This window comes from Coffea arabica, chromosome 1e (assembly GCF_036785885.1).
Source record: "Coffea arabica cultivar ET-39 chromosome 1e, Coffea Arabica ET-39 HiFi, whole genome shotgun sequence".
NCBI lineage: Eukaryota > Viridiplantae > Streptophyta > Magnoliopsida > Gentianales > Rubiaceae > Coffea > Coffea arabica.
In genome coordinates, this window is record NC_092311.1 from 22,591,690 (window position 1) to 22,604,269 (window position 12,580).

At 42.3% G+C, this 12,580-nt stretch overlaps 1 protein-coding gene across 1 annotated transcript; it reads right to left on the bottom strand.

The window, feature by feature from the left end:
- Nucleotides 1-360: 360 nt before the first annotated feature.
- Nucleotides 361-3,595, bottom strand: LOC140016390 (uncharacterized). The gene is made up of 4 exons (XM_072069892.1): nucleotides 2,412-3,595; nucleotides 1,836-1,910; nucleotides 835-1,718; nucleotides 361-367 (listed from the first exon to the last, which is right to left on the bottom strand). The coding sequence occupies exons 1-4, from the start codon at nucleotides 3,576-3,578 to the stop codon at nucleotides 361-363; spliced, it is 2,133 nt and encodes a 710-aa protein (XP_071925993.1). The 5' UTR covers nucleotides 3,579-3,595.
- Nucleotides 3,596-12,580: the final 8,985 nt, after the last annotated feature.

Below are 12,580 nucleotides of genomic sequence, written 5' to 3' on the forward strand. Positions count from 1 at the left end.
GGTATGGGTAAAGGAGTATACAAACCGTTTGGGTTGACCCGAGACTTAGCTTTGTGGCACACACCACATCTTTCAACAATCCTCTCCACGTCCTTGCGCATGCGAGGCCAATGGAAGTGTTCCTGCAATACAGCTAATGTCTTGGTGACACCAAAGTGTCCCATTAGTCCACCACTATGTGACTCCTGAATAAGTAAGTCACGTATGGACCCTCGAGGAATGCACAGCTTGGTAAGATAAAATAAGAACCCATCATGTACAAAGAACTTTTCAAAGTCAGATTTTCCCCAATTCGCATAAGCGTTGGCAAAATCCAAGTCATCCTTATACAACTCCTTCATGAGTTCAAAGCCTAGGAGTTTAGCATCTAAGGCAGTGAGCAAAATGTGTCTCCGAGATAAAGCGTCAGCTACTACATTAGACTTACCTGTTTTGTATTTGATGACGTATGGAAAAGACTCGATGAAGGCTACCCATCGGGCATGCCGTTTGCTCAGCTTTTGTTGTCCTTTTAGGTGCTTGAGAGACTCATGGTCAGTTTTGATGACGAATTCCCGGGCACGTAGGTAGTGTTGCCATGTCTCCAAAGCACGTACGAGGGCAAACATCTCCTTGTCATAAGTTGAATAGTTGAGGACCGCGCCATTTAATTTCTCACTAAAGTAGGCAATCGGTCTCCCTCCTTGCATGAGTACGGCTCCTACTCCTACACCTGATGCATCACATTCCACTTCAAAAGTGAGATCAAAGTTAGGTATTGCAAGGAGTGGTGCATGTGTGAGTTTGTGTTTCAGCAATTGGAAAGCCTTATCTTGGGCTTCCCCCCAAAAGAACTTCTCGTTCTTCTTTATGACCGCGGTAAGAGGTGCAGCAATGGTGCTAAAATCCTTCACAAAGCGACGGTAGAAGCTTGCTAGTCCATGAAAGCTGCGCACATCACTTACAGAGGTAGGTGTTGGCCACTCTTGGATGGACTTAATCTTCTCTTCATCTACATGAATGCCCTGCGCACTTACAACATATCCTAGAAACACAACACGATCAGTGCAAAATGTGCACTTCTTAAGGTTGGCATATAGCCTTTCCCTTCGAAGTACTGCAAAGATGGCTTTGAGGTGCTCAAAGTGTTCCTCTAAGCTTCTACTATAAATCAGAATATCATCAAAGTAAACCACTACAAATTTCCCAAGAAAAGGTCTCAAAACATGGTTCATCAAACGCATGAAGGTACTAGGTGCATTAGTTAAGCCAAATGGCATTACTAACCACTCATATAGACCATGTTTAGTTTTGAAAGCGGTTTTCCACTCATCTCCCTCTTTCATTCTTATTTGGTGGTAACCACTTTTCAAATCAATTTTAGTGAATATAATGGCACCATGCAATTCATCTAACATATCATCTAACCTAGGGATAGGGTGACGATATTTTACCGTGATTGCATTGACTGCTCGACAGTCGGTGCACATTCTCCACGCTCCATCTTTCTTTGGCACGAGAATCACTGGTACAGCGCATGGACTTAGACTTTCTCTAGCCCAACCTTTCCTTAGCAATTCCTCCACTTGCCTTTGCAATTCCTTTGTTTCCTCAGGACCCATTCTATAGGCTGGTTTGTTAGGCAATGGTGCTCCAGGAATGAGATCGATTTGGTGCTCGATTCCCCTTAGCGGTGGTAGTCCATCAGGTACATCCTCAGGAAATATGTCCTCAAATTCCTGCAAGAGATGTAACATAGTAGAAGGCAAGGAGTCAGTAGGTATGGATGAATTGACCAACTCTTCTTTGCACACAAGCATAAGTAAGAGTTGGTTGGAAGACAAAGCTCGCCTTACATCTTTGGCTTTTGCTAGCAAGCTTAGCTTCCCCTTATTTTCTTCTCTCATAGCCGACCCACTTGTTGCCTTTTTCTTCCCTAGGGGTTCGGCCCTACTCTCTCCTTTTTCTTCCTCACTTTTCTCTCGCTTTTTCCTCTCAAGTTCTAGCTCATACTCCTTTTGGAGCCTCATTTGATCTTCATACACTTGTTTTGGGGTGAGAGGTACAAGTGTCACCTTTCTATTGCAATGAGTAAAGACATATTTATTAGCTCTTCCCTTGAATTCGACATCGCGATCATATTGCCAAGGCCGGCCAAGAATTAGGTGACTTGCTTGCATTGGCACGACATCACAAGTAACCTCGTCTTCATACTTGCCAATTCGGAATGACACTTTTACTTGTCTAAACACACGGACTTCTCCTTCATTGTTCAGCCATTGAAGGCGATAAGGTCTTGGATGTTTGATAACTTGGAGCCCTAGCATTTCTACCATAAGCAGACTAGCGACATTGGCACAGCTCCCACTATCAATAACAACACTACACACCTTATCCTTGATATGACACCTTGTGTAGAAAAGGTTGTCCCGTTGTACCTCCATTTCCTCCTCTTTGGCGCGGGTAGTGAGGACCTTTCGAACCACTAGGCATCCAATCTCCTCATGCGTAGGTATCTCCTCACTTGATTCATTCTCTTCCTCTTCTAGAGGCGGTATCCCCTCGTACTCCTCTTCCTCATCTGATACAATTTCCCCATTTGGCAACATCAGCATGGTCCTTTGGCTGGGGCATTGAGAAGCGATATGGCCAAATCCTTGACACTTAAAACACTTGGTGTCTCGACCACGCGGTTTGGTAGCTGCATTATTAGCCTTAAAGTCAGGCTTGGGCGCTGCCTTGGAAGGGAGGTTATTCGGCCTTGGAGGGTAAGAAGGAGCTGCGGCTTTCTCCTCCCTTTTTGGTTGAGAAGTACGCCAATTTCCAGCTTGATAAGTAGTGCTTTGTCGCACAGTACCCCTCCTCTTGAGGCGCCGTTCAATTGTAACCGCCTTCTCGAGCATTTCATTCATGTCGAGGTAGTGTTGGAGTTCCACTACTTCGGCAATCTCGGGCCTCAATCCATGTAGAAAACGAGCCATAGTGGCCTCTCCATCTTCACGCAAATCCGCCTTCATGATGGCCATTTCCATCTCCTTATAATAATCCTCAACTGACATGGACCCTTGGTTGAGAGCTTGCAGCCGACGGTGTAGATCTCGACTATAGTAGCTCGGAACGAACCTTTTTCTCATCAGACTCCTCATTTCCTCCCAAGTTTCCACAGGTCTCTCACGATTTCTCCTTCGGCTTAGCCTAAGTTGGTCCCACCAAATGGAGGCGTAGTCAGTGAATTCTACGGCTGCTAGTTTCACCTTTTGCTCCTCCGTATAGGTGTGGCATTCATAGACTAACTCAATTTTCCGTTCCCACTCCAAGTACGCCTCGGGGTCCGACTTGCCTTGGAATGAGGGAATCTTGAGTTTGACACCTTTAATGGTGTCATCTCCTCGACGTTGGAACCTTTGATCATTTTGGTACCTTCCCTCAAACGCTTCCTCTTCATCGTTTGAGTATGCAGATTCTTTGCCCTTACTCGGGGTAGGTGGAGGTCTCGAGTTCTCCAACTGATCAATTCGATCATGCAATGGTTCAATTTCATTCTTAAGCAATCGCTTGAACTCCCCCATCATGGCTTCCAACTGTAGTTTGATGTCCATGGTTTGGCTACCCACTCCACTAGACATATTTAGTTCACCTGCAAAACAAATAAACAAAAACGAGTTCCTTGCTCTCTTTTTTTTTTTTTTTTTTTTTAAATACGATGTATAGGTCACTCACACTCGTATTTCACTCAAGTGTATCACTCTCTAATAATCTTACCAAGCAATTCCTTGGCTTGCTAGTTGCTCGAGTTGAACAAACTAGGCGTCACCGCAGTGTACGTTCTTGACTAGTCAACAAGTGACACACAAGCTAGTAGCAATAAATGGAGGTGAATGACTGAAGACCTAGACACGACTCAAGACTCAAAATATAGCTGGACAATAACTAACGACTCAAAAGAAAGTAAGACAATTAACTTGAATGCTGAAATTTTGAAAATCCTAGAAAACTCTACCCGAAACCCAAATTTCTGGAATGTGTTGAGCTGCTGGTCCGTGGTCTTTTTGGTCCGTGATATGATTTGGACACTTGGGGTTGCCAAGATTGGAAACCTTGGAGTTTGGTCAGATTTGGGAGTCCCAAGTGGTCCAAATTCGAAATTTTGGGGCTGGTCAGATTTGGAAGTCAGATTTTGCACAAAATTTGGTAAACTTGTAGGCTGTCAAGAATTGGATGTTGTTCAGATTTGGAAGTCCAAGTTTGAATCAGATTTGGTGGCTTGAATGCTGACCAAGACTAGGGCTGTTCAGATTTGAAAGTCCAAGTTTGAATCAGATTTGGTGGCTTGAATGCTGACCAAGACTAGGGCTGTTCAGATTTGAAAGTCCAAGTTTGAATCAGATTTGGTAAAACTTGAAGGCTGGTCAAGAATTGGAAACTAGAGCCGTCTTTCTTGAAAATTTTTTTTTTTGACCTTTGAATCAGATTTGGTAAAACTTGAAGGCTGGTCAAGAATTGGAAACTAGAGCCGTCTTTCTTGAAATTTTTTTTTGACTTCTGTTGGGGTGTTTTCACACAATAGCCAGCTAGCTTAGACCACAATTTCACAGCAATTAACGTAAACAACTTGGACAGATTTGGTTTCAAGATCAAAGTTCCATGAAAACAAGAACACGGTTGAAGGTTTATTTCAGGTTTCAAGACTGCCAAGATTAACCTCTTTGATCCAAGAAGCTCAAGACTTCCCCAATAAGGTTTTGATGTTCGAGTTTTGCAAAGCAACAGCACAAAGGTTCAAGAAACAAGTGCAAACAGATTCGGCAACCCAGCAATTAATTCCATCAACGACTCAAGGGAATGACAATAAGGTATGCAACACAAGAGATTTTTTTTTTCTGGATTTAAACAGAACATAAACACAAGACAAAACTGGACAGAAAATTTCGGACAACAACTAAACAACAAAGACAGATTTCTGACAAGGAAACAACCAAGACAGATTTCTGACAAGGAAACAACAAAGACAGATTTCGGACTTGACAAACCCGAGCACTTGAGCTACGAATTTAGAAGACTAAAATAGATCTAAAAACGATAAAAAAAGGATATTCGTGATACCTCTAACTAGCTCTGATGCCAGCTGATACGAGACGCGGAAGCTACTTCGGATCTAGAGGAACACGATGAAGATTTGATGGAGTTGAACCCGAACTTGGACCACTCAAGAACAGATTTAACGGTAGAGGACGCCACAATCAAGTATGTGTGCTTGATTGATAAGTCAAGAACAGCCTAGGATCGACTCTAGGATGTTCAACTTAGCTTTCACAAGCTAAGGGAATTTGCCACAAGGAATGGACGAAATTCTGGAAATTTTATTCAATACTCTCAAAAACTGCATGTAACATGCGGCTTGAGGCTATTAATAGCCGTGACTAAGACCTAATAAACTGGAAAAATAACAAGGAAAGTTCGGCCAGCCCCTTGGGCCTTCACTTGACCCCCCAACTAACTATAGTACGGCTCAGCGAGGGTACTTAACTGCGGCTCAGCCCGCCGTTTGGAGCTTGAACATTTGCATCTTCAATTGTAAGCAGCATTTTAGTAGTTGTGCAAGGATATTCCAACTCAATTCCTTCAATGACCGGTTTCTCTTGGGTTTGGACGGCACGTACCAAGGCTTGAAGGGACTCCTTGAATCTCTTGGCTCGTGCTCGTGTCACTGGGCCTTGGGGCACCTTCACAGGGTCTACTTGTACACTTTGGGCCTCGTGCTCAACCGCATCATAGATGTCCCTGACCTCTTGTGCTCATTCTAGTCAGACAAAGCCTATTCATGTTCCCAAAATACAAGTCTCAAGTCCTTAGCAGCGCCGCAACTCTAGAGTACTCAGGCACGAGAATCCGAAATAAGATAATTCACATCTCGAGCTGCAGTCCCAAGAGTAAACTATCTACAATCGGAATTCCTACCTGACATACCTATCTATGGTCCTCAGATACCATGAGAAAGATTTAAGACCTATAACATTCGCAATTCATAGCTTCACTTAGTCCCTCATACTTATTCACCACTTAGTCCAGGGTCACTCCGCACAGAGACCATGCGAAGCAGCTATAGGTTTTATCCCTCAATCGCTTAACTTTCAAGTCAAATCGAATCCCACAATCCGGCATCCTAAACTTCAAGCCTAGGGTACACTACAGATATCTGAAGCCTAAGCTCTGATACCACCTGTGACGGCCCCACCTCTCCCTAGGGCGTACCCCAGGGTTGGGCGGACCGCCTGCCCAACTCTCGCCGGGACTCACTCATTCACTACAGTCCTCACTTAAAATCTGAATAAATCACAAGAATAAATAGGGCAACGATCCAAAACTTAAAGCGAAACTTATAGACATTGCCATCCCCAAAAGGGAGTGTAAAGATCGAATATACAAAGGTTCTCAATCCTTCATACGTCCAGCCCGTGCCAAGCACTAGGCGAGAACCACTACAAAAGAAACAAAAGAAACAAAAGAACTAGACTGGCTAGTCTATGCTCTCATTCTGCTCGCCGTCCCCTGTTAAGGAAAACAAAACTAAAGGGGTGAGCTAAAAGCTCAGTGAGGTTCCGAACAGATAATCAAACAATCAATTCAATACATTAAACATGGAGTATCAATAATTCAAGAAACATTTACAATGGAAAGCGATAGTAACATTCATTAAAAGGATACGGGCTCACATGGAGCTATTCGTTCGTTCGTTCGTTCCCCAGACATTTCTCCTTATTCCTCCAATTATTTGAAAATTTCCTTTTTGAGAAGTAAACCCTCGTGCCTTCGTTCGTTCATTCATCCCCTTCCGGACGTTGACCGGACTCCACCCATCCGGACGTTGGCCGGACTCCACCCATCCGGACGTAGCCGGACTACAAGGTAATACTCGAATATACCAAATTCACCCAGGGTCACCATATCGCCCGACCGAGTCCGCTTCTGGCTCGAGTCGATCGGTAACGAAGGGCAGGGCCCAGTTCAGCCAAACGGCTTACATTCATGCGCAACTAGCATTTAATCATTTAATCATTGAAAATTTTACATTTATTTAGGTCGAGTGCGATAAAGTACACACTCGCCTAGAAAACTCGTTTTAACAATCATTAAAAGCACTTAACACATTATCAATCAATAATAACAAGCCAATAAGTCAAGGAAATATAACAAACAAAGAACACTCACCTAGTTATGCAAAATAACGTGCAAAATATCCTTCCGGATATTACCCTTAGTCACCAATGAAACCTAAGATTGAACAAGAGAACATATTACAGTTTATCGAGCAAAACATTTAAGGGGAAACGAAGAAACCCGACTAATTAGGAGTAAAACGTGTAAAGATAACTTTCAAGTAAAAATAGGGTTGTTTGGACCCAAGGATGAAAATAACTAGGGTTTCAAAATCAATCGCAAAACCAAGCTCAAAAGGCTTATAGAATTCCAACGGAAAACATTTGACTAACGACAAATCAAAAGACAAATAGATAGGCTAAGAAAATATTCTTTCGGAATCGTAAAGAATCGTTTGTATGACTAAAAGTCACTATATATTCAAGTAGAGGTTATATAACAAGGGTTTTGATGAAAATCATATGGAAAAGGAAGACTCTTAAAACCGTACTTGAAAGTAGTTCACTTGTGGCCGATAAAACCCTAACTCATACTTCTATATTTTGGGTACAGAGTAAGTAAACATTTGGCGTTTCAAATTGAAGAGGTATCATGTTTTGGAATGGTAAAACGATCATAGTATTTGCCAAACGAAAATATACAAATTCAAATAGAAACTTAGTCCTTGAGCGAAAATTTGGGCAGCACGCCCTTTGTGTTTACCTAATTTTCCAGCCATTTTGGCTTCATTATTTTTCTCATTCAAGCCCAAGTTTATACACAACACAAATGCATTTCAATAGCCGTTCCATAGGCTCAAGACAATACAAGGACATAAATCAACTAATAACAAATGCGGAAATGAAGTTTACAAAAAAAACAGATTTGATAGGGTTTTGCGGAATGGGCACATCCGAGGCTACGCTTATCGGATTGAGGTGAAACTTATACCATTTCGAAGCTAAGAGAAAGGGATACAAGATTGAAGAAGGTCACTCAGTCCAGTTTGTAGTGCAACTAGGTCAAAAGATCAGTATACCAAACCAGCACCGTCAAAACAGGTTTACAAACCGCATTCTCGCTCAAATATCACAAGTCAGGCTCCCTAAGTCCAAATCAGGTGATTCCAAAGCCATCCGAAAACTAAGATACAAGGATACAATTCTTCAGAAGACATCAACAACTAAATCAGAAGCATTCCGAATCAAATTAACCAATTACAGAGGCAATTATCAAGTTCGGGTAGAAACAGGACAGCAGGGGTAAATCGGTCTTTTCACAGGCTACGTTGCTCTGATTGAGTTGAAATTTTGTAGGAACCTATAAAATATCATTCTATACAACTTTTATGTTTTATGCCAAGCCTAATTCGGCCTCTAACTATGAGTAACAGTACCGGGCAGAACTGAAACATGAAATTCCAGAAATCTGGAAATTTTGGTTTTCAATTGAATTTTCTTCCTTTCCTTGTTCCAATCACTACCAAAGCCCCTTATATAATCTTATATACAACATATACTAACCATACAACAAGTTTAGGCAGAAAATCATCAAACCCTAACTTGCATATATCATCCAAAATCACCACAACAACTTGTATAACTTGTAGTCTAATCAAAACATGAGCTAGATAACATCTTAAACCAGAAATTAAAAGAACAAGAACCATGATCAGATCTTATACCTCAAAACAAAGCTTGAAAGAGTGATACTTCACCACCTTTGGAAATTTTTAGTTCCCCTAGCTTCCCAAGCCCACAACTCACTCTTTAATCGGTTTAGAATTTTGATTCCTCACTTAGATGGTGCAAATCAAGAAGAAAATTGTTTTCTCTTGCTCCCCCTTTCTCTCTCTCTTGTCTCGGCCAAGCTCAAGGAAAAATGAAGAAGAAAGGCTGCTCTATGGTGATTAAAAGGCAAGAAGATTAGGATTAGTCTAAGCCACAAGTTTTGCCAACACTTGGATCAACCACAATCACAAAATTTTCTCTTTCTTCTCCTTGCACTTTTGGCCACAAATTTCGGTCAAAGGCAGCTGGAAATGAGGGGATATTTTGCTCAAATATCAATGAGCTCATGTGGTAAGAAAGTGGTGGTCCAGCGGTGCGTTCAATAGGTAGTGCGCGGTACACGTCGGTTCGCACCGTTTTTCCTTAAATCGCACGTATTAGGGTTTTTACTTCCTATTCAATAACCTTATATCATTGCTTCTAATCACATATTATTTCTCACCTAAAAGTCACTTTTAATCACCAAATTTGTTCCTTGCTTCGTACCGAAAAATCATCCGGTGAAAAATCGCGAAAACCCTAATTTGCTCCAGTCTTGAAACCGAAAAGTGAAACCCTACTTTCTAGGTTCATTTGCACTTATTATGGAATTACTGGGTAGTAGGCTATAATAAATGAATAATTTCCAAATAAAAGGCATTTTTGAGAAAAATATAAGAAATTTGCGAGTCCTCACACTCTCTCCCCCTTAAAAGAATTTCGACCTCGAAATTCATACCTTCCGTCGCCTCGGAGGACCCCAGAACTCGGTGCTGATCTACGACATAAACTTGTGTTGATACCTTTGTTCGGTTTCCTCTTTCATGAATTTGTTTCAGTTTGGTTCCTTCCACTTGTTGAGTACTACCCCCTCGTGGCTGTTTCTTCGGGCAATTGCTAAGTTGATGATTGCTACTCCCACAAATCAAACATTTTCCCCCTTTTCGCCAGCAATCATTCTCAGTGTGATTTGCCTTTCCACAGTATCCACAGGCCAATCGAGGAACTACTGTTGGATCTTCTCGAGAAATGTCCTTTGATCCGATCTGACTTCCTTTCATGGACCTTTCATCGACTGCTCTTAATGTCCAAGGTGGGCGAGGTGAATGGTTCACTTTTTGCACTTTGGAGAGCAGTATCTTTTCTCCAGATTCCTCAGGTATACTGCTGGATGTATCTCTTTTCCGCGTTTGAAAGGCTTTTACTTGGACTTTCACATCCTCAATTCTTTGGGCCTTCTCAAGAGCCTCTGTAAACGTATTAACTTGAACTGCCGCTAATGCCTCCTGGATTTCCAAATTTAGTCCTTGTATAAATCGTCTTATTCTCCGTCGCTCCGTTACCACCAATTCGGAAGCGAATTTAGACAGTCTAGTAAATTTGGTCTCATATTCAGCCACACTTAGGGTTCCCTGACGCAACCCAATAAATTCGTCCTCCCTCCTTTCTTGGACTAAAGGTGGGAGATACTTTTCATTAAATTCCCTTACAAAGTTCGCCCATGTCCATACCGTCTGTTCTCTTTCCCACTTGGCCTTAATTACATTCCACCACGCGCGGGCTGGTCCTTCGAATTGAAATACAGCAAAATTTACTTGTCTTTGCTCCGTGTAATTCAAAGCCGCGAAGATATTAATCATTGCCTCCAACCACTGCTCAGCTATATCTGGATCAGGCCCTCCTTGAAATTTCGGAGGTAGAAACTTTTGGAACCTCTCAAGAGCCTTATCCTCTCCGATCTCAGGATTCCGGGGTTGATTCACTGGCATTTGACCTTGTTGATCTACCAGTCGTGCCAGGATATTTGTCATTTGTTGCATCGCCGTCGCCATTTGATCTCCAGCCTCAACCCTCGGTCCCTGTTCTTGCTCGGCCACTGTTTCTCTTTGTTCTCTCGGTTCTTGAGCTTGCCTAGCTCCATGTCCACGACTACGTCTCCCGTCCATATATATGTTTTCCCCCTCTCTTTTCTTTTCTTTTCCCCCAAAAAGGTAATTTAGTGAATAAACACAGTAAATTGACTACAGTAACAAATTCTAGCATTCCAAATACACAAATCAATATATACGCACATAACACGCCATATCAAGAAGACGGATAAGCAAATACACAAATACATATCAAGTTGGACAGATAACCATGTACACACAGGTATACTAACGTCATGTAGTAACAATATACAGGTAAATCAAAAGGAAAAGGTAAAGTCGTCCCAGTATCAGCCCGTCCGGTCTCTCACGTCACTTACTATCCAAACTAGATGTCCCTGACCTCTTGTGCTCATTCTAGTCAGACAAAGCCTATTCATGTTCCCAAAATACAAGTCTCAAGTCCTTAGCAGCGCCGCAACTCTAGAGTACTCAGGCACGAGAATCCGAAATAAGATAATTCACATCTCGAGCTGCAGTCCCAAGAGTAAACTATCTACAATCGGAATTCCTACCTGACATACCTATCTATGGTCCTCAGATACCATGAGAAAGATTTAAGACCTATAACATTCGCAATTCATAGCTTCACTTAGTCCCTCATACTTATTCACCACTTAGTCCAGGGTCACTCCGCACAGAGACCATGCGAAGCAGCTATAGGTTTTATCCCTCAATCGCTTAACTTTCAAGTCAAATCGAATCCCACAGTCCGGCATCCTAAACTTCAAGCCTAGGGAACACTACAGATATCTGAAGCCTAAGCTCTGATACCACCTGTGACGGCCCCACCTCTCCCTAGGGCGTACCCCAGGGTTGGGCGGACCGCCTGCCCAACTCTCGCCGGGACTCACTCATTCACTACAGTCCTCACTTAAAATCTGAATAAATCACAAGAATAAATAGGGCAACGATCCAAAACTTAAAGCGAAACTTATAGACATTGCCATCCCCAAAAGGGAGTGTAAAGATCGAATATACAAAGGTTCTCAATCCTTCATACGTCCAGCCCGTGCCAAGCACTAGGCGAGAACCACTACAAAAGAAACAAAAGAAACAAAAGAACTAGACTGGCTAGTCTATGCTCTCATTCTGCTCGCCGTCCCCTGTTAAGGAAAACAAAACTAAAGGGGTGAGCTAAAAGCTCAGTGAGGTTCCGAACAGATAATCAAACAATCAATTCAATACATTAAACATGGAGTATCAATAATTCAAGAAACATTTACAATGGAAAGCGATAGTAACATTCATTAAAAGGATACGGGCTCACATGGACCTATTCGTTCGTTCGTTCGTTCCCCAGACATTTCTCCTTATTCCTCCAATTATTTGAAAATTTCCTTTTTGAGAAGTAAACCCTCGTGCCTTCGTTCGTTCATTCATCCCCTTCCGGACGTTGACCGGACTCCACCCATCCGGACGTTGGCCGGACTCCACCCATCCGGACGTAGCCGGACTACAAGGTAATACTCGAATATACCAAATTCACCCAGGGTCACCATATCGCCCGACCGAATCCGCTTCTGGCTCGAGTCGATCGGTAACGAAGGGCAGGGCCCAGTTCAGCCAAACGGCTTACATTCATGCGCAACTAGCATTTAATCATTTAATCATTGAAAATTTTACATTTATTTAGGTCGAGTGCGATAAAGTACACACTCGCCTAGAAAACTCGTTTTAACAATCATTAAAAGCACTTAACACATTATCAATCAATAATAACAAGCCAATAAGTCAAGGAAATATAACAAACAAAGAACACTCACC